The 23451-nt window shown below is 33.2% G+C and overlaps 1 protein-coding gene across 16 annotated transcripts in view; it reads right to left on the minus strand.

Annotated features, from left to right (window-relative positions):
- The window catches only part of RIMS2 (regulating synaptic membrane exocytosis 2), a 489839-nt gene that overhangs the window by 429538 nt on the left and 36850 nt on the right, over positions 1 to 23451 (minus strand). For 4 of the 16 annotated variants that reach the window (XM_032468079.1, XM_032468082.1, XM_032468074.1 and 1 more), the window contains exons 2-3: positions 3525 to 3557; positions 3033 to 3119 (exon numbers count right to left, since the gene is read on the minus strand). The exons of the other annotated variants lie outside the window; for them this stretch is intronic. In XM_032468079.1, coding sequence (XP_032323970.1) covers positions 3033 to 3119; positions 3525 to 3557 — 120 coding nt within the window. The remainder of the gene's footprint in view (positions 1 to 3032; positions 3120 to 3524; positions 3558 to 23451) is intronic. 16 annotated transcript variants of the gene reach the window in all.

Here is a 23451-nt window from a genome sequence, read left to right on the forward strand (position 1 = left end):
GATTATTATATTAAGTGGTCTCTGATTCCAATGATTCAAATTGTAGATGATCCTAACATTTCAAAAGTATATTTATTATTTAATGTGTCACGACATGAATAAAAATGTTACTGCATGAAAATTCAAAACAAACTAATCCAATTGATTAGTTTAATTAATTTATATTTAAAAGCTTAACTTACCTTTGATATCATGCTACCTACTGGGAACACCAAATTAAAATAACAGTGGCATTTAAAAACATTTATCACTTTTTCCTATATTCCCATTTTAAATTATCCAAAGACTCGTTTTACACTCTACATAAAACCTTTATTATATTGTCTTTATAGACAATTTTCCCTCATTTTGGTATCGATGTAAAAAATAGTGAAAGACAGGAAGGAAACTGAAATTATTTAATCTGTATATTGAACAATTTCTGCAAAGGTTGAATGAATTGAGCCAAATAAAAGGCTCAACTGATTTTCTATGCCTCAATACTTATAGAAAGTCAAGGCTGGACACATTGTTCTGCTTATACCTATATTTTCACAAGAATTACCCAAATCAAAATTACATTATATTCAAAATTCAAAATTACATTCCTGTTACTTTTTTTTTTTTGAACTATTAGATAAACAAGCTCCAAAAATACAGACCTCAAAAACACCTACATTATTAAATGTAGAAAGCTTTGAATAATCACAACATAGGATTTACAGAAATTCATTAAAATAAAATTAGTGTTCAGGAAATATCAGATTTTAAATATTATCTGAAAGAATATTTACTCAGTTATTCCATTATGAAAATGGTTATACAGAATATGAAAAACATGTCCCATTTTTTACATTTATAAATTAAAATGAATACCTCAAATTCAGCTCTCCAAAATAATTTGATAGATGAGTGAATAGAAAGTAAGCAGACAAGAAGTTGTCCCACTCAAATGGTAGTAAAAGAGAGAAACAAATGAGATAGTCAGAAGTAAGAAGTTCTAGACTCTGATCAAAGAGAAGATGAATTAAAGAGAAGATTCAGAAGTAACCCTGTTCTGTAGATCAGAAAGATACAAGAAAAGCTCCTAGAAAATTATGTATCAGAAATCTTCAGCACAACAAGAATGTAAGATGAAGAAAGTAACTATTGAGACAACTTATTAGCTCTGATTTTTTAAAACTATAAATCACAGAACAGGAAGAATGAGTTAGTTGTCCAAGAAACGTTAATGGAAATAATACTTATTAATCAAGAATTAATTTTTAAAACATCAGAAAGTACTAGTCTTTTATCCTACAATATTCCTAGACAAAAATCAAAGCAAATTGTATTATGTATTATTTAAATAAAGCTATTTCCTTTCAAATTTGCCTTGATCTTTGTTTATGCCCATCAAATATCATTTTGTTTCAATGATTAGAGATCACTTTTTAAAAGTTACCAACAAAATATCTATTTTATTTAATGCTCTCTGTAATCTACTAAATAATATAACTTAATCTTGATTATTTTCTAAAACACATAAACAAGATACATAACAGACATCCTTTAAAATTGAGGCAAAGTTGTATCTAATTTTTCTTGCTCTTGATTTTACTATTTTATTATGTTTTGGTGCCTTAGAGAAAAAAATCAGCAAAACAATATCATTGTATGCAATTTTAATGCAGTTTTGCTGATTAGAGAAAGACATTACTACATTTATTTCTATTTCTTGGGACAAGTATTCTTAGATCATAAAAGGCTAAAACATGTAAAATCAGTTGTAAAGAAATATTTATTGAGTTTCTACTACAGATTAGGCATTCTGTTAGATGTCAAGGATAAAAAGTAGAGAAGACAAGCACAGGTCTTGACTTCAACTAGCTTAAATACAGCAACTGTTCCAGTCACAGAACTACATTATCAACTATTAGGAGGAGCATATCACAACACAGCTTTACTTCAGTTAAAACTGAAACACTAAATGTTTAAAAAAAAAACTGAAACACTGACAAAATTTAGAATGAAATGCATACAAGGTAACTAAGATGGATGAGAGATTATCCTCACCAATAATAAAACAAAAAAGATGTTTCCTTCTAGTTTGCATTGGAGGCTAAATGTGAATGTTTTCTGAGTATTTCATCTTAGGCTCCTAGTAGTTATTCCCGTACTCTCCTAGAGTTTGTGTCACTTTTCAGTCTGCCCATTCCTACAACTGAACCATCTTCTCCACAGACATAATTCCTACTTTTAAAAAGCACACAGGCTAAGTGGTAAAAGCAGTTCTGAGTCAGATGGCAGTCATTGCGGGGAGAGTGGAATTTAAATGTGTGCAATCTTTCTCACATTCTCAGACCAACTTCCACTTCACAACATAAACAATATTTCTTGCACAAAATTAAAAAGACACAAGTGTGAACAACTTTTTAAAGACTTTTTCATTCTACTAACAACTGAAATGAATGGAATTGACATTTTTTTCACTTCATTTTCATTTCATTTTTTAGGCCAATGTGAGAATAAACTGCTGCATTTCCCAAATTATGTTTCATCACCTAATGTTCAGTGAAAACAGGATTCAGTAGTCAAGTAAGTTTAGTAAACACTATATATTCTAATAACTTTGGAGCACATTTAGACACTCAGAAGTATTACAATAAAGAAACCTGATTAATCCTTTTTAAAGGACGTTTCCAAAACGAATGGACCAAAGACTGAATTAGGGGGTAAGTACCTTTTAATGTCACCTGAAATTATTTTTGAAAGAAACATACTTTGGAATATATAGCATTATTGGAGAAAGATATTTTATTGGATAAATACATTTATAGTATTTATACAAAAATTGGGTGGAGAATTACTTCTTCATTCTTACTACTCTATAAGTTATCCTTGTTTAATATTTCCATGGGATGTGAAGTATCAAAGGCGAAAGTATCAAACTCATAGCCTAACAGTTTTCTTCTCTGAGGAACACTATTGCAGGGGCAGTATTTTAACACATACTCTTCAGTATGTTATGCTACCAGAGATAATATTTAGTCTGTACAGATAAGCTTACTTACGTCTGGGGCTCCTTTTCATTTTGTTGTTTTTGCTGGGGCTGAAGAACGTTATTTACCAGTTCAGTGATCCCACTAAAGGGAAACCACCTGTTTAAATAAGCAAATAATGTGACTGAATAACCAAATGAATAAAACAATTGAAGGTCAAATGTTTTTCTTATCCGCACTAATAAAAATACACAGGCACAAAAGCTACAGCCAATGGAAATATGAGCTCCAATTATCATCCAGGCAGTCAGAAAATAGGGAAATTAAGTTTCAACACTTAACCAGTTCACAAGCAGGCAGCAAAAAACTACATCCAGTCAGTATGTGGATGAAGTAAGAAGCTGCAGGCAGCTCTCTTACAAGCCAGAGAGTCAGAAAGCAGAAGACACACTAGCTGCAGCCTATCCAGTATTAGTGTAAGCTAATACCATCCAAGGTGCAGAAAGCAGAATGTGGCAAAGATACAGAAGTCAAGCCTACCGAACTCTTAATATATTTACTTACTGTGTCGGTTGTGGTTTGTGTTCTTCTTTGACCCTAAAAAAATAAGTATGCACAACTGAGTGCATTGTACTGGGAAGAAATTTCTATCTACAGATCTGTGCTCACATAAAAATGAAAACTGAGGTTTGTTAAATAGAAAAGCTTAGTGCTTTGCAATATATTGGAATTATACATTTGAATTAATCTGACACAAAAAGGAAAAGTTGAATCATTTGGTCTTAATAGAGGGCTGATATTAAAATTCTACTGCTGTTCTAATGATTCCATGATTTGGTCCTCAAGCATATTTTTATTGATACTGATACTGAAATGTTTTAAATAATTATTTTAAAGTAAATAATTACATTAAACATAGTTACATTTGGTCCACTGAAGATAAACATATTCCCTCTTTATTTTTAAAATTTCTTCCTAAATATAAATTGAAGTAAAGGCATAAATATTTTAAGTAAAATGTAGGGTTTTATAAATGTATTTTAAAAGTTACAAATTAATTAATTTACTTCATAAAGAAATAGATAGAAGAATTAGGGGTTATATATACAACCTAAAAATAGCCACTAAAATAATTATGCATATTAAATTTAAATATTCATACGCTAAAATAAATTATTCATATAACTATAACAGACTAAAAATGCATTTAAACTATAATCAACTCAGTGCTTCACTGAAATAGCACTGGATATTGAAAAGGTAGAGAAAGATCAGACACAAGGATAATGATGCCTCTGAAATGTGGCTTCCCACAGTTTGCCTAGAACTGGTCCTGAAAGATAAACCTATGACTCAGTGATCATATGATTAGCTTTTACTTTTCCAAAGAAAGGCTAAGAACTGGTAACTAAAATGGGTCACCAAAATCTAAAACTTTCATTAGGGAATTAAATTAACACTATAAATTAAATTCTTTTTAGATTAAATTGATTTTTTCATTGTGTTCTTATTTTAAATGATATAAGCAATAAATAAAAAGGTGTGCCCGTATACATTTTTGTGTCCCAATGAATAAATACAATTGGTAATTATTTATCTTTATTTAACCAAAAAAGTATACCCTGTGTTCTCTGCATAAACTTCAAAAATTATAATAGTTTTAGCCTAGAGCTAAAGCCACATCATTTAGTACATAAATTGAGACATACAATGGATTAATAATAAAAGACTATATTTAGCGTCACATATATAAATAAAATACAAGCTAACTGTAGTGACACTGGATTCTACCTAGAAAACTCATTGTACCTCTTTAAGAGTAAAACATAAAAATCTCTTATTTTAGAACAAAACAGGTTCCATATGGATAATGACAAAGAAACATTACCATATCAGCTCTAGAACATTTCAAGATTTTCCTTCATCAAGTAATACATATGTTAAAAACAATAAATATTGAAATAAATATATAAATGAGAGGATATTTGTTAAAGAAGTCCTGAGTGATTCTCTACAAGGAATCATGTTTGCTTTTAATTAGTGACAAAAGTATTTATCATAAACACATTTTTATAAATCACTTTCTAATTTCAAAATCTTCGCTTGAAAAAATTAATGGACATAAAAATTTTAATTACCAATTCAGGAGTTATTCCTGGGCTTTGTAAAATATCTGTATATGAAATATACAAGCTTTGCATCAACTTCCCACATAAAATATGTATCCTAAATATGGCAGTATAAATATTTGTCTTGTCTTTAATTACAATCAAGAGCATAAAATTATTCTTCTTTTTTCCAACATACTAGATGAAATCAAACCTCAAAGTATCTGACCATAAGTAAAATTCATGTTGAGATAAAAATTTAAGAACTGGTATATGAAAAATTAATTATATTATATACTTCTTTGATAATACATTAACATTATTGACAATGAACATTCCTGCATTCTAGAAAGTATACGAGGGGCTTCCAGTTTCCAGTGTGACACATTAAGGGCTTGGAAATAATCACTCCCATCCTTAACAAGAAAAAAGCTGAACAAACCAAAAATCAACAACTCTTCTTAGTCATCAAAGAATTTAGGTTATAGAGCAGGGAAACTGCTCCCATGAAAATTAGAGAGACAGGCAAACGGATATAGACTATCACAGTTTACCAAGAGTACAAGTCCAGGAACAGAAGCCCACACCTGGGACCAGTATCTGTTGGAACACTTCTAACTCCAATCAACCAATTGCTAGAGATTCAGTGTGGACTAGATTGAGGGTTTAAAATTCCAAGGAGTCCGAGACTTAGGCATACCACCACACTTTCATAAATTTTACCTTCAAGAGCCCTAACAGTTGCTCACTGTGAAGATCAGAGAAGAATTTCCTCCTGCATTCAGCAGAAGGAGGAAAAAGATAGCATTTTGAAGTACTCCCATAGCTCTCTACATTCTTTAACAATTCTAAACTCAAGGGAAAATATTTTACCAGAGCTTAGTCAACTGGGGTTTTACCAAAACCAAACAAGTCTGAGGAAGGTAAATACCTATTTTATCGCCCTCTACCCCTGGATGTGCAGAAGAAAAATACCAAACTACAGCTCCCTCTAGCCTTCAACAAGGGAAAGGGAAATATCTAACTCAGGCTCACTAAAAGAGTAAGATCTAATTATAGGACTATTGAATGCCTGTCCTGTAGCAACACCCTACCACAAAATCATTAGCATTCTTGAATAATAACAGGATTACAACTATAAGAACTGCAAGCTTTAGACACTATCTTGTAAGGAGTCTCTAGGGAAATGCAAAACAGAAAGAAGACAAAAGTAAAGACAACAGAAGAGAGGATTTTGGAAGATGATGGAATAGAAAACAACAGATATCTGTCCATGTCCCCACTTCCCCCAGACAATCTGATGTCACTATTTTGGAAATCTGGAGTTTACTGAAGGCTTTCAACTTCAGAAGAAGGTCTGGACTGTACATTGCTCTGTACAGACAGTCAATCTGTGCTCTCAGCATAGTAGAAGCTACCCATCCCGTACCCCCTGCTCCATGGAAGGTAGCTATTTATGTGTTCATAGAGCAACCTGCACACAGTTTGCAGGAGCCAGGGTAGATAAAAAGGATCCTGTCCTCCAAATATAAGGCCTGTGCTCTGATCACTGATTACTTCTTCTCATCTCAGAGGTGTATACAAAGAAGTAAGTGGCCATTGTTGATGTAATGTAACATGCCACAATGGCATATAGATTATTTTGAAATAAAATTACTTGAGAAACAATCAGTGAGAAAATCTGATGCTTAAAAGAAAACAACACTCTGACCCTTCTCTTTCCCCTTGAAAGCAAGAAAGAAATCTGCAATGTGAAAGTATCAACTCCCTCCCAACCCAAAGTACTGAAAGCATCCTTATCAAGAGTTAGGAAATTCAAGGCTAAGAAAGCTGTATAAAAACACTGTGTGACTTCTTCATTAGTCTGCTACTACAAGTACAAGCCACTTCATTAAATCTTCAAAAATAATTGTTTCTTTGTCTAAAATTGATACATAAACTGCTTGCCTTGGTCACCTCAGGAGTTCCATTTCTTTGAAACCTCTGTGCATTAATTTTTTTTTCTCCTATTAATCTGCCTTGTGTCAATTTAATTATTAGACTAGGCAAATTTCCTCCTCCTCAACAAAGTATAAAAATTGACATGAAAAATTCACTAAAAGGACGCAAAGGCAGATTTGAGGAGAGAGAAGAAATAATCAGCAAATCTGAAGATGGAACAATGAGAAGTACTGAATCTGAGGAAGAGAAAGAAAACCGACTGAAGAAAAGAGAGTAGGCTTGATGTGAGACTTCCAGAAGAGAAAGAGGAAGAGGAAATATTTGAAGAAATAATGGCTGAAAATTTCCCAAATTTGATGAAAGATATTAATATAAACATTCAAGAAGGTCAACAAAATTGAAGACACCCACACTGAGACATGATAAACCAGCTAAATCAAACAAACATATACAGAATATTTTACCCAGCAAGAACAGCAAACATATTCTTCTCAAGTGGAAATGGACATTTTATGTTAGGCCACTAATTAAGTCTCAATAGAGACTTTAAAATACAGAAATCATATAAAGTATCTTCTACAAACACAACAGGATAAAGTAAGAAATTGAAAAAAAGAAAACTAGAGAAATCACAAATTCGTAAAAATTAAATACCACACTCTTTAAAAACAAGGGATAAAAAAAGAAAATACAAGGGAAATTAGAAAATACTCAGAGACAAAGGAAAACTAAACAAAAATAAACAAATGTACCAAAATTTATAGGATGCAGGTAAAGCAGTGCTAAGCAAGTAATCTGTAGCTATAAACAATTACAGTTTTTAAAAAGATCTCAAAACAAAAGCCTAATTTCACAACACAGGAAACTAGAGAAACACAAATTAACCCAAAGCCACCAGAAAGAAAGAATGAAAATTACAGCAGAAATAAATGAAATTGAAACAAAGTAGAAAAAAAATCGATGAAACTAAAAGTTAGCTCTTTGAAAAGATAAACATATAAACTGACAAACTTTAGTTAGATGGACTAAGAAAAAGGAGAGAAGACTCAAACTACTAAAATCATAAGTGAAAGTGAGACCATTACTACTATTCTACAGAAATAAAAAGGAATATGAGAGTCCTACAAATGGTTGTACGCCAATAAACTGGAATACCTAGACGAAATGAACAAATGCCAAGAAACACAAAACCTACCAAGAAATCATAAAGAAATAGAAAATCTGATAGACCTTTAACCAGTAAAATTGAATTGTTAATCAAAAATCTCCTGAGAAAGAAAAGTTCTAGACTTGATGCCTTCAGTGCTGAATGCTACTAAACAATTAAAGATGAACTAATACCAATTCTTCTGTAACCTTCCCAAAAATTCAAGAGGAAGGAACACTTCCTAACACACTCTTTAAGACCAATAACATGATACCAAACCCAGACAAAGACATTACACAAAAAGAAAGCCACAGATCAATATCTAAATACTACCCAGTGATCTACAGATTCAATGCAATTCATATCAAAATCTCAATAATGCTTTTACAGAAATAAAAGTCATCCTCAATTCAAATGGAATCTCAAGGGACCCCGAATAGCCAAAATAATCTTGAGAAATAAGAACAAAGCTACAAGAACCACACTTTCTGATTTCAAAACTTACTAAAAGCTACAGTAATCAGAATGGTACTGGCATTGTTAGACACAGACCAATGGAATACAACAGACATCCCAGAAATAAACCCCTCACGTATACAATCAACTGGTGTTTGACAGGATGGCAAGACCATTCCATGAGGAAAGGACAGGCTTTTCAACAATGGTGCTGAAAAAACTGGTTATCCACAACCAAAAGGATGAAGCTGGACCCTTACTTAACACCAAATGCAAATATTAACTCAAAATCAATCAAAGACCTAAATGTAATGCCTAAAACTATAAAATTCTTAGAAAACAGTATGGGGCTAAAGCTGCACTACACTGGACTTGGCAATAATTTCCCGGATATGACACCAAAGGTACAGGCAACAAAAGGAAAAAGACAAACTGGACTTCACAGAAATTTTTGCTTTTGTGTATCAAAAGACACTATAAACAGAATAAAAAAGGCAACCCACAGAATGGGAGAAAATATTTAAAAATCATGTATCTGATAAGTGATTAATATCTAGAATAAACAACTTCTAAAACAAAGAACACACCAATTCAAAAATGGGCAAAGGACTTGAATAGACACTTCTCCAAGGAAAATATACAAATGTCCCATAAGCTCATGAAAACATGCTCAACCTCACTAATCATTAGGGAAATGCGAATCAAAACTACTCTGAAATATCACCTCACACATATTAGCATGGCTACTATCAAAAACTGGAAAATAAAAAGCGTTAATGGGGATGTGGAGAAATAGGAGCCCCTGTGCACTGTTGGTGGGTACACAACATTGTTGGTTCGTCAAAATTAGAGAAATAGAAAGCATAAGGCTGGTTGCCAGGTACTGACAGATGTGGGAAATGGGTAGTTAATGTTTAATAGGTATACAGTCACAGTTTTAAAACAGGAAAACATTCTTGACATGGATGGTAATAATGGTAGCACATTTTGAATCTTTTTTTTAAGTTTCGAACACATTGCTTTATTTTTTCCAGTTTTATTAAGATATAACTGATATACACCACTGTATAAATTTAATTGTACCAGCATAATGATTTGCCTTACATACATCATGAAATGATTACCGTAATAAGTTTAGAAAACATCCATCATCTCATATAAATAAAAAATAAAAGAAAAAAAATTTTCCTTATGATGAGAACTCTTAGGATTTACTCCCTTAATTTTCATAATTTTCGCATGTAAATGCAGCAGTGCTAATTATATTTATCACATTGTACGTTACATCCCTAGTACTTATTCATCTTATAACTGGAAGTTTGTACTTTTTGATTACCTTCATCCAATTCCCCCTCTCCCCACCCTACCTCACCTCACCCCACCTCCTCACCTCACCTGCCTCTGGAAACTACACCCACTGCTAATCTCTTTATATGAGTTTGTTTGTCTGTTTCGAATCATAATTAATCCACAACACTACGTTAGTTCCTGGTGCAGAATAGAGTGATTTGACATTTCTGTGTATTACAAAATGATCACCACAATAAGTCTAGTTACCATCTATCACCATACAAAGACATTCCATTATTATTAACTATATTCCCCATGCTGTACATTTCATATGAGTCATTTATTTTGTAAATGTAATTTTGTACCTCTTACTCTCCCTCACGTTTTTCTCTCATCCCCAACCCCTACCCCTCTGACAACCCCCTTTGTTCTTTGTATCTATGACTCTGTTTCTGTTTTGTTATATTTATTCATCTTGCTTTTTAGGTTCTGCATATAAGTGATATCATCTGGTATTTGTCTTTCTCTGACTTATTTCACTTAGCATAATACCCTCTAGATCTATCCATGTTGTTGCAAGTGGCAATATTTCATTATTTTTTATGGCTGAGTAATATTCCATTGTATATATTGGTGACAAATTGAAATTATAATAGAGTAACCATAGTTTAAGGGTATAAAAATGGATTCAGGTGGCCATTGAGGATTTGGTCTCAGAAACATCCCCGCAACACGGAGAATCTGAACTTTCTGAACTGTATCAAACTCAAGGACACCATCAGCTGTTTTCAAAACAATATACGCTAATAGCTGAGAGTTACAACCTTGTAGTTTCAAAGTTCCCCTCCCCTCACAACTATATAATCATTTCAACCCAACCAATCGTTGCTTAATAAGCACTCATTTCTTGCCAGCTCCAATTCTAATTCTTGACAAACAACTTCTGTGCCCTTGTGGTTTCTTTATAAGCTTTCCTCATTTTGTAGGCCACGACAACACAATTCAAGTGCTTTCTTGAATTCGTGCTTTGTGGGCTGCAGTCCTAACAAACCCCAACTAAAAGCATTTGTTTTGCCTCAACCAGGTCTCCATTCTTGGAATTCTTGGTTAACAACATAAACCACAACTTCTTTATCCATTCATTCAATTAGTGTTTTCATTTTCGTCGGTAAATATGCAGGAGTGGAAATGCTGATGGTATTATAGTTCTGTTTTTAATTTTTTGAGGAACCTACATACTGTTTCTATAGTGGCTGCAACAGTTTACATTTCCATCAACAGTGCACAAGGGTTTTCTCCACATCATTGCCAATGTTTGTTAATCATTGTCTTTTAATGATAGCCATTCTGACAGGTGTGAAGTGATATACCACCGTGGTTTTGATTTGCATTTCTCTGATGATTAGTGATGCTGGGGATCCTTTCCTGTGCCTGTTGACTACCTATATGACGTCTTCAAAAAAAAAAAAAAAATGTCTATTCAAATCCTCCATTTTTTAATAAGGTTGGCTGCTTTTTGCATGTTGAGCTGTATGAGTTCTGTGTCTATTCTAGGTATTTACCCTTATGAGATATATCTTTGTGAGTATCTTTTTCCCATTCAGTAGATAGCCTTTTCATTTTTCATTCAGTTGATTGGTGGTCTTAAAGAATGTGTTAGGAAGTGTTCCTTCCTCTTGAACTTCTGGGGAAGCTTTTTATTTTGACATAGTCCTATGTATTTATGCTTCTGTTTCCCTGGCCTGAGAAGCTATAACTAAAAAAAATATTGCTAAGACCAGTGTAGAAGAGAATACTGCCTATGTTTTCTCCTAAAAGTTTTATGGTTTCAAATCTTACATTTAAGTCTTTAATCCATATTGAGTTTATTTTCGTATTTGGAGAAAGTACTCCAGTTTGATTCTTTTGCAGGTAGCTAGCTGTCCAGTTTTCTGAAGACTACCTATTGAAGAGGCTGTCTTTTCCCCATTGTATATTCTTGCCAACTTTGTTGTAGGTTAATTTCAGACAAAGTCACCTTCAGAGCCAAGAAAAGTAAGTATCAAAGATTAGAGAGGAGCATTCCAGAATGATAAAGGGTTGAGGAACTTAGGACCCCGCGCTGAGAGCGGCGCCAGCCCACGTTCGGTCGCCCAAGGGTCACCCCTATAAACGTCCACAGGGCTCACCACTCTCTGGCACAAACATGTTTTACTTGTTAGTTTACCTCAACCAGGGCCTCCGCGAGCAGGTTCGCTGGGTTTGCGATGGGACACAGCAGGTGCTGGACCCCGCACCCTCCGGGCAACACGCAGCCTCGTCCAGACTCTGGCCCGCAGACACCACCCCGCCTCACTCTGTGACCTCCGGGGACAACTAACTCGTTTGACCCACCTCTGCCGCCCACTGCTTGGGTGCAAGTAAGAACAGCTGGACCGCAAGCGAGGCGACCCACACTGCCCTCTTAAAGATGGCGGCGGCACCGCCCCCTCCCGAGACCCCGGGGCGTCCCCGGAAGTGGCCGCGGGGCTGCCCGCTAAAAAAAAAAAAAAAAGGAGAGGGGAGGGGAGGGAAGGGAAGGGAAGGGAAGGGAAGGGAAGGGAAGGTAAAGAGGGTGAATTTCCCAAGAACGCATAGTAATCCTTAATGCGCAAAGCCTAACAACGTCAAAATACCAGAGGCAAAAATTTATAGACCTGCCACAATACACAAATTAACTACAGCTAAAAATTTCACACTTCAATCAACAGATCCTGTCAGCAGAAAATCAGTAAGGATACAGCCGAACTGACTAGCATCATCAGTAAAATGGATCTAGTTGACATTCTATACTTCATCCAATAAAAGCAGAATACACGTTACTCTCAGGCTCATATGGAATATTCACCAAGACAGACCACATTCTAAAGTCCTAACACACTCTGCAACAAACTTAAAAGAATACAAATCATACCAAGTGTGCTCTGAGTCCACAATCAAATTAAACTAGAAATCAATAACAGAACTGTACTGGGAAATCCAAAAATACCTGGAGATTAAACAATACACTTCGAAGTAACACATTGATCAAAGAAGTCTCAAGAGAAAGTTAAAATATTTCGAACTAAGTGAAAATGAAAATATCAAAATTTGTGAGATGCAGCCAAATAAGTGCTCAGATGGAAATTTCTAGCATTGGATGCATATATTAGAAAAAAAAATCTAAAATCCATAAACTAAACTTTAACCTTAAGAAACTAGAAAAAAAAGGAGCAAATTAAATGTAAAGCAAGAAGAAGAAAATAAGTAATAAGAATTAGAGCAGAAATCAGTGAAATTTCAAATAGATCAACAGACAAAAATCAACAAAACCAAAAGCTGCTTCTTTGTAAAGACCAATAAAATGATAAACACCTAGCTAGACTAGTAAAGAAAAAGAGAAAAGATAAAAATTACTAATGACAGAAATGAAAGACAGTCCATCACTACTGATCCCTTGACATTAAGAAGATAATGAAGAAATATTAAGAACAATTCTATGGCCAGAAATTTAATAACTTTGCTGAAACTGATCATTTTCGTGAAAGATACAATGTACAAGAGTCACACAAGGAGAAACAGATGATCTGAATAGGTCTACATCTGTTAAAGAAATTGAATCAATAGTAACCTTGTAAAACAGAAAGCACCAAGTTCCAGATGGTTCCATTCGTAATTCTACCAAACATTAAAGAGGAAATGATACGAATCCTCTACATTCTCCCAGAAAAGGAAGCCAAGGGAACACTGTTCAACTCATTCTCTTAGAGCAATATCACCTTAATATGAAAACTAGGCAAAAACATTAAAAGACATGAAAATTATGATAAATATCTCTTATGAACACAAATGCAAATATATTCAACAACATACTAGCAAATTGAATCCAACAATGTATAAAAGCAATTGTACACCATGACTAGGCTGGATTTATCCCAGGTATGCTGGTTCAGTATTCAAAAATCAGTTCATGTAACCTATCACATCAACAGGCTAAAGAAGAAAAATCCTATGATTATATAAACAGGTGCAGAAAAGGCATTTGACAAAATCCAAGAATGATTCATGATAAAAAAAAAAAACAACTCAACACACAGGGAATTGAGGAAATTTCCCCAATTTGATAAGCAAAAACCCTACAGCTAACATCATACTGAATGATGAGAAACTAAAAGCTTTCCCCTTAACATCTGAGAGGAGTTAACAGTGAAGAGGTTACACAAGAGAATTTTTAGAGTGTTGAAACTGTTCTCTACAACACTATGTTGCTGCATACACGACTATATGTATTTGTAGAAACTCACAGAAAAAAAACACAAAACCCACAAAAAGACATTACAAACTGTAAACCTTAATGTATACAAATTTTCAAAAAGTCAACCAGAAGGACAAGGGAATCCTAAGATGGACTACAGAGTGTGACAAATGAATCTCTGTATGCAAAATGTGTAGAATAACCTCACTGACAGGGATGGGGGGAAAGTTACTATTCTAAGTAACATTAGGAAAGGATAGTTTAAGTAGAAAATTGTAATGCTAAAGACAAAAAAAGAATTACACAAAAACACTTTAGTCTAATTGGTAAATTGTTTAACACTGCACAGGTTAGCAATTCTAAAACTACTGTACATGTATATCAGAATTGAACAGTAAGTAAATAAATTATAGATATCGAGTCCCAGATTTCTTGCTGTCAAAGAAAGAAGTTACAAATAAGCAAAGAGAGGTGGATAGAATGAACCCTGCCTGAAGTGCTGGTTTTAGAGTCAGAGATATTAGCCTAAAGTCATGCATAGTTATATATTATAGACAGAAAGGATAAGTGATAGGTAGGTAGAGACACAGATAGAGAGAGCAAGAGAGAGAGAGAGATTTCAGGTTTGATTCCAGACCACCACAATGAAGGAAATATCACAATAAAGCAAGTTACAAAAAAATTTTTTTGGTTTCTTAGTGTATATAAAAGTTTTGTTTATACTATATTGTATAAGGAAGGAGGGAAGGAAGGAAGGAGGGAAGGGAGGAAATGGAGCATATCAAAAAGACAGAAGCCAACCTGAAAGAGCTCCCAATGGCCAAAGCTGGAACAATTGGAAGACACAATAAATGATAGTATTGATAATAATCCCTTCAAAAGATAAATATCCATGAACTCATATTGATATAAATAAACAGAGAAGGGACATATTTTCCTTACAGAAGAATTCCAAATAATAAATGTAAAAGGTATGAGGGAAATAAAAAATCACCATTAGAATATCACAGTGCTGCATATAAGACAGTGGTCAAAACTCAAAGGAGAAAAAGGATATTTGCATACCCTCAAAGTATCTAGCCCAAAACATTTATTAATCACTGTGGTTTTAATATATGCCCAAGGAAAGCAGCCCAGCTATATCACAGATCTTAGTAGGGAACCAGTGTCTAAAGAAAGAGGAGGCTAAGGATATTATGAAAATAACACTAAGCCACCAAACATGTATAATATAACTACAGAAAAAGGGAGAAGAGGCAAAGAAAAGAGATCACATAGTGAAAGACTTCTACTCTCTAATAAAAATGTAAACATAAATGAAATAAGACAGAACGGAGACCAACACCTTTCTTGCTGCTTCTACCTTTATCATCAGTACTTGAAGTTGCTACTACCACCTGCCCATATCTATTCAAGAGCCCCATTTAATCTGTGCTTCAGTCACTCTGGTTTCCTTTCAGTTCCTAAAAAGGGCCATGCACCTTTCTGCCACAAGATCTATGTAACTATCTGGACATACTCAGGGAGGAAAATAGAAACATTTCCATTAACAACCACATAATTTCCTGTATGCTGCCAAATATTTTAACATTTATATACACCTATAAATAGACTGATTTTTGCATTTTACTCACAGCCAATAGATCAGTGTCTTAGAAACTGTTTCTGAACATTACTATCACTACGTTTGCCTGTAAGAATGAGCTACTATTCTTATGAATAATGGAAGAGAACATGTATCAAACTGCTAGTCTATAAAGTGGTTGTCAGTGAATGCTGAAGTCCTTTCCATATTAAAGTCAGTCAACAAATGTTACATAATTAGTCTGGATTATACATGTGACAACTTTTCAGTGCCAAATTGTTCTCCTCCTGACACCCAAAATGGTCCTTCACTGCCAGGTAGTATGTGTTCAGGGAATACAAACTTAAAATTTTGTCTAAGTTAAATATACACATGACAATAAATCCATATTGGAATGTAAATTCAAGACAAAATGATTTTTATTTCTTCTCTGATATTAACATAAGCAAATAAATATTGAGTGTATCATTTAAAAACTATCTTTTATTCATCTAGCTTTTCCCAAATTTCTTTCACTAGTTACTCAAGTTTATCATTATCAGTCTAGGGTAAAAATCCATTTTCTGAGGGAAAAACATAACAACCTTTTAATGTAAACTCAGTTGAAATTCCAAAGCATTAATTTTACATAAGATAGCTGATGAGCAAAGAGAATGGGCTCGGGAGAATTTAGACAGACCTAGTTCCTATTTCTTAGCTATGTTATTTGGTATTCATGTGATCATTAGCAACTTACTTTATTTCACTGAACCTGTTTTTAACTAATAAAATTGTGATAATACTAGATAAAGGATATTAAGAGTATTAAATAAGATATTTGGAAAGTGTCCAGCACATAGAGGTTATTCAATAAACTAAAAGATCCTTTTCAAAACTAAATTTCCTTTTCAAAACTCAATTCAAAAATTTTTAATTACCCATGCCTTTAAAATATTTACATTTCATTTCTATAGTCTCCTAAGGGGAGAACAATAGATGAATGGGAAAACATTTTGAAAAAGAAAATTTTCACTGCATATTTTTGAAACATTTGTATTATATTGCATTTTATGTGTATGTATTGAAAATAAATGAACAGAACTTAAATATAGTAAACCAATATATTCAAAAATATTAAATGTAGCACACAAAGTCCTAATAATATATGTAAGTGAAGGCAGGGATTTTATGAAAGCAGGGATTATGTCTTATCTTTGGGACCCAAGAATTTTGAGATAGTAAATATTCAAAAATATCAGGAAGAATGGATGCATGATTGAGACCTCAATGTACATTTTGGTCATATATATGTGTGTTAGCAAAAATAAGACTGAAAATGACTCTACAGCTTCCAGCTACCAAAATTATATAATAGAATATGAGTACAACAGCTTAATTAACTGTGCTATCGAGTAAACCAAAAATAATTGATCCCCAGGTGATACATTTAATGTCTACATAGAGAGAAACAATCCAAAATATATGGTGATTTGCCATAGCATCAAACATTAAAAAAACTATCATTGATTTTTAGATTTATAGAGAAAAATACATTTCTCAAATATCTAAAAATTGCTCACAAATAGGGTTGTTACTTTTTACAACTAAGAAAACCAAGTAAATCATGAAGAATGAAAAATTACTTTTCCATAGTAAATTACAATAATTAATATAAATGAGTAGACAAGGAAACAAATTAGTTCATGACACAAGCATATGAATTTTGAAAATCCTTGGAATCATCATTATAAATCATATAGCCTTGGATCCAAAAGAGATGTTAAGATATTATTTGGAAAATTAGCTCTAAGTTTTTTTGTTTTTTAATGTATAAGATTTTTTAAAAGACAAGGCATGAAATACATCAAATATTGTAAATATTTTTACTAGAGTGGTAAGATTGTGGGTGATTTTACTCTTCCTGCCTCTACTTTTCAAATTTTCTCTAATGTAATTCTATTTTCTCATAATTAAATATGTATTTTTATAGTATCACCTGGTTTAAAAAAGAAGAAACCATCTAGTGTACTCTACGCTCAGAGGCAGTTTAAAGATTAAACAACCTCACGCATAGTTATGTAAAATCTATTTTCAAAGTACCCAGGAAAAGGGATTTACAATTAGCACCACCTGTACAGCAAGGGAACTTGCTAAAGAAGATCTCTCTGCCCTCATCACAGTAACTCAGAGTTCCTCAGAGAACAAACATAAGTTGTATGTATATGTGCTCTGATGCTTTGAAAGCTTCTATAAATTCTCTGTGGAGGTCATAGGAGGAGATACAGTGATATGATTCAGTATTACCAGTCCTGTTTAAGAATCCTAATTTCTTCTCCTATCGTTTCAAATGAAGCACTGTCCACAGGCAGGCAGCCAAGCAGCATTTGCACATGTCTAAAACACTTTATATCCTTTTATGATAAAATTACTCAAAACATAAAGAAAGGAAGTAGCAGCAATAAATCACGCTGGCATAGCACAGATTATTTACTCTGAACAGGATGGCTGACAAAGGAACCTGCTGTCACAACATATGAGAGCACTTAAAATAATGAGGTTTTTCAGAAAAAACTTAAAAGGAATAAAGAAAGACATTACATGTCTGATCCCATCCACAAGATACTCTCAAAGACCATGAGAATGACAAGGCATTTGATATCGGAGGTTCACAAAGAAACAACATGATCTCCCAATTTAATTTCTCAGTCTTTATATGGAAGAGTATGGGCTTTGGAGTCAAGCGGACTGAGGTTTGAATACTGGCTCCAGTGTTCACAACCTGGCAAGTTACTTAACCATTTTACAATCATTTGTAGAAATAGGAACTTAAATAGCTAGCTACCTCATAGAATGGTAGTTAAGATTAAATAAAATAATGGATGAAAATGCATGGCACATGTTTATTACTCTCTAAACTTTTCTGTATGTTTGGAATATTATAAAAACATGTAGTACAATGAGTGGCACATAATGAGCTTCAATAAATGTTGACTCACTTCCTTGTTACACGCATAAGAATTAAACCAGAATGGTTTTTAGCTTAAAAAAAAAAAAAGGAAGGGACTAAAGAAGGTCACCAAGTCCAGACCTCTATCTCTAGGCAGGTTTATCACATTAAATAAACATCATCTGATGACTTTCAGCACAAGGTGGTAAGAGGTACTTTTTTCTCAGTGCCTAAGAGAAAAGGATCATAAACAGGAAGATGATGAGCAATTAAACCCAGAATAGACGAAGTTGATGCTGACTGTAAAAAGGAACCCACTTCTAAAGACACCTGCAGTGTAAATGGCTAACACTTACAAAGCCATAGTGATCAAAGCAAACAAAATTCGTAGAATAAGTAGCATCACAAATGATCGGAAGAAATAAATGCATGTTTTGGTTGATGATATCACAGAAACTAACTCATTGTAAGAAGAAAAATGAAATTATGTTTATACCTTTACACCAGGGGTCAGCAAATATTTCTATAAAGGGCCAGAGAGCAGTTTATTCTTTGCTGCCTATACAGTCCTGCAACTACTCAACATGGACATTTTAGCACAAAAGCATCTGCAGACAATATATAAATGAATGAAGATGGCTGTGTTCCAATGAAGTTTTACTTACAAAATACCAAAAACTGAATTTCATATGATTTTTACATATTACAAAGTATTATTATTCTCTGACATTTTAAACATTTAAAAATGTAAAACCATTCTTAGCTCATGAGCTGTACAAAAATTCAGCCTTATTTGGGCCAGATTTGGACTGTGGGCTGTAGTTTGACGATCCCTGCTTCACACCATTAAAAGAAAAAAAAATTCAAAATGGAATAAAGTACTAAATGAGGAAGATAAAACTATAAAACTAACATAACAAAGAAAAACATCTCTTTGGCATCTTACAGTGAATAAAGATTTCTTACTATGACAATGAAGTAAAAAATTATAAATCTGACTACATTAAAATGAAAGATGTCTGTTTAATGAAGGATATCATAGGACACCTATCGTAACAAGTAGGTAACACCCTGGGGAAAAAATATCCGCAACATTAAAAAAGCATTAATGTCTAGACTATTCAAAGAGTTCTTACAAATCAACAAGAAAAAGAAAGGAAATCCAATTATGTTTGAATACTGATTAATGCCGTTTCCTCTCAGAATAACAAGGGGAAGATGATGTTTCTGCTTCATTGTTCAACAAGGTTTATTATCAGAATTTCTTTTTCTTACTGTCATTGTGAAAACTCTTTAAAGACTAATCTAACCTCTGTTGTATAATCTAAATAGTGGATTTCATTCACTTAGGGGACTTCATTCTGTTTTAGTACTCAAACAACTACTGTTCTAAGTAATTTACAAATATTAACTCATTTAATCCTCTTAACTCTAAGGTACTATTATTATCCTCATTTTAAAGATGAGTCCTATGAGTGGTTTTCATCTTTACACTTGTCTGTATTCTCTAATTTTTAAGCAGTGCACATTTATACATACATATGCACACAAAAATAAATAAAATGCTATACAGAAAAACACTGTGCCCTTTTTAGGGGAGGAATGTGGAGAGGTCAAGGAAAGTATAGGATTCAAATGTAATACCTCAAGGCAATATTCTTACTTATTTCAATTCAACTTGAGTTTATGTTCTATTACACTTTTTTATCTAATTAATACATTTCCTGCTTCCATTGGCTACCTTTCACGTTCTTCTGCTTTTAACATACACAATGTTTTTGGAATGGAGAGGATAGGTATGTAAAGGGCTGAGGGGTTTTGTCTGTTTCAGAGCATAATGAAACCTTGCAACCAAAAAACAAAGCTGTCCATCAAAAAATATTTTTTAAATACCTACTATATCAGGCATAGTTCTAGGCATTAAGGATAGAGCAGTTACCATGACAGATAAAGACTCAGAGCAAAGTATTAACCAAATCAGATAAAGACAGATATTCTGAGTCTTTTTCTGTCTTCATTACTACTCTATCCTTACTGCTTGGAATTAGTTACTGCCTAGAACTACATACTGCCTAGAACTAGAGTAGGTGCTACCCAAAGTGGTCACATTCGAGTCCAAGAGCTATTCTAGACCAGAGCAATGCTAAGGCAGAATGAGCAAACAGATTTAAAACAGGACACTTTGCTTTTGTTGGCCTTTGTATTCATATAATAGCATAAAAGTCAAAGACAGGATTCTTTATACTAACATAGTACCTTAAATTGATAAAATGATCTCCCATGCATTGATTTGTTTGATTCTTATAACAACATACAAAGGCAGAATTATTTCAAAAAAGCCTAGTTTAACATATGGAGACCTAAAGCTTATATAGTTTAAATGATATCTTCAAGATCAGGGTTTAATGATTTAAAAAAAAAAAAAAGCAAAATGAGTAAGTATTATCTATGTCAATTCAGTTAAGATTTAACAAATATTCATTGTGTGTACACAGGTTTGAAATTAATAGTTATAGCTGTACATTGATAAAATATGTAGATTGCATAACTAATGGCCTTGTATAGTTACTCTATTACATGTATATATGTATATATTCTTTTTACATATTATATATTATTTTATAAATATATATATTTAACTATATATAATATATACACACACACACACACACACACACACACACACACACACACATACACAGACACTATTAGAGTTTCTTCTTGAAATATTTATATTCCCCACCAGGCTGTGAACTCCTTAAGAGCAAGGATCATGTCTTACTCATTTTTGTGACTCCAAAACCTAATACAATGTCTGTCATATACTAAGTGTTAAATAAATGGGAAACCAATGAGTGAATTATAAATTTCCTTATATTTTAATACTTTAGATGTTACATTATCAGAAACATAGGGGATAGATTTAAATGTATGTGTTAACTCTTATGAAGATGTCTCTTTGAGACAATTCTATTAAGATAATTGTTAAAATTTTAATACCTGAATTTTAATACACAGATTGAAGATAATCAATTCATAATAAAGCATGATTGATATCAGCATTATTTACAACAGCTAACACAAGGAAACAACCTAAATATCAATCAACAGATGACTGCATAAAGAAGCTGTGGTATATTTATACAATGGAATGCTATTCAGCCATAAAAAATGATAACATAATGCCATTTGCAGCAACATGGATGTCCCTGGAGAATTTCATTCTAAGTGAAGTAAGCCAGGAAGAGAAAGAAAAATACCATATGATATCACTCATATGTGGAATCTAAAAAAAAAAAGAAGACAAATGAACTTAAATATAAAACAGAAACAGACTCAGACATAGAATACAAACTTGTGGTTGCCAGGGGGAAGGTGGGTGGGAAGGGACAGGCTGGGAGTTCAAGATTTGTAGATACTGACAGGTATATATAGAATAGATAAACAAGTTTATACTGTATAGCACAGGGAAATATATTCAAGATCTTGTAGTAGCTCACGTCAAAAAGAATATGAAAATGAACACATGTATATTCATGTACAACTGAAAAATTGTCCTATACACCAGAAACTGACACAACATTGTAAACTGACTATAACTCAATTAAAAAATAAATAAAGCATGATTGTAAAGCTGCCACCCTCTTCTGTCACCAACTGATTACAATCATTCACTCCTGCCAGTTTTTCTTTGACCTGTATAAAAATTTAATAGGGCAGTCATTAAAGAAGTAATACACTAGCAGAAGCCAAGAAAGAAAATAATAATAATAATAACACAATAGCAAAGTACTCCATAAATAAAGGCAAATAAAGGATCCAAAAAGGTGGGCATCAGCTAAGAATTATCACAATTATGTGGTATGAACACAATACACAAAACTACAAACAAGTTTAAAACCATTCCCAACAGCTGCTTCAAATAAAAATGATACAGTTGAATGATTTTCAACAAAGCATATATCAATATACTAATATAAAAAACATTGATGTCTCTTACCATTTCATCAAAAAAAAAAAGTTCTATTTTACAATGGAGAACAACTGACTTCTCTTATTGTAAGATAATGATTGTCAACTCAAAATAGAAAATAGTAATCAGTTAAGATCATTTTACTCAGAGCTGAAAGTAGTCATTTATATTTTTTATGCTTTAAGTTTAGATAAAGAATGCCTTGGATGCTTTAAATTTATGCTAATCCACCAGTATCTTTCAAAAATCTAAATGCACCAGCTCTTTTATATAACTAGGTACCTAATTTGCAACTGTTTTCATAGGTACTGGCTCTCCAAAGTTACAGAGACTGGATACATACTAACTAGACCCATTCAACAATGTCACAATCTAGTATTACCTGTGACTGCTTTGAAATTAATCCAATGTTACTGCCAAATTAAATAAGGAATGGAAATGCACTGGGGAAAACAAATACCATGAGAAAATAAAAGATTAAGAGAACAAAAAGAAACAATGTCTTATTCCAGACAAAATGAAGTAAACATACTCTATCTTATTTCTCCCACTAGTTACAATTTTTAAACTCTCAGTAAAATTCAAAAAGCAAGAAGACAAAGAAAAGAATGTGGACTGGCTAGGAATCTTGACATTCAAGGGAAAACCTCTGGGGATGAGATACCTGAGGACTTATTTTCTTCCACCATGTCCTGTATGTCCTAACATGAGCACTAAAAGAGATCCACAACCCAGAAACATCAAGAGACACAGCCCCCACGGAAGGAAGGGAGGGAGGGAGAGAGGGAGGGAGGGAGAGAGGGAGGGAGGGAG

Source organism: Camelus ferus, chromosome 25 (assembly GCF_009834535.1).
Source record: "Camelus ferus isolate YT-003-E chromosome 25, BCGSAC_Cfer_1.0, whole genome shotgun sequence".
Taxonomy (NCBI): Eukaryota; Metazoa; Chordata; class Mammalia; order Artiodactyla; family Camelidae; genus Camelus; species Camelus ferus.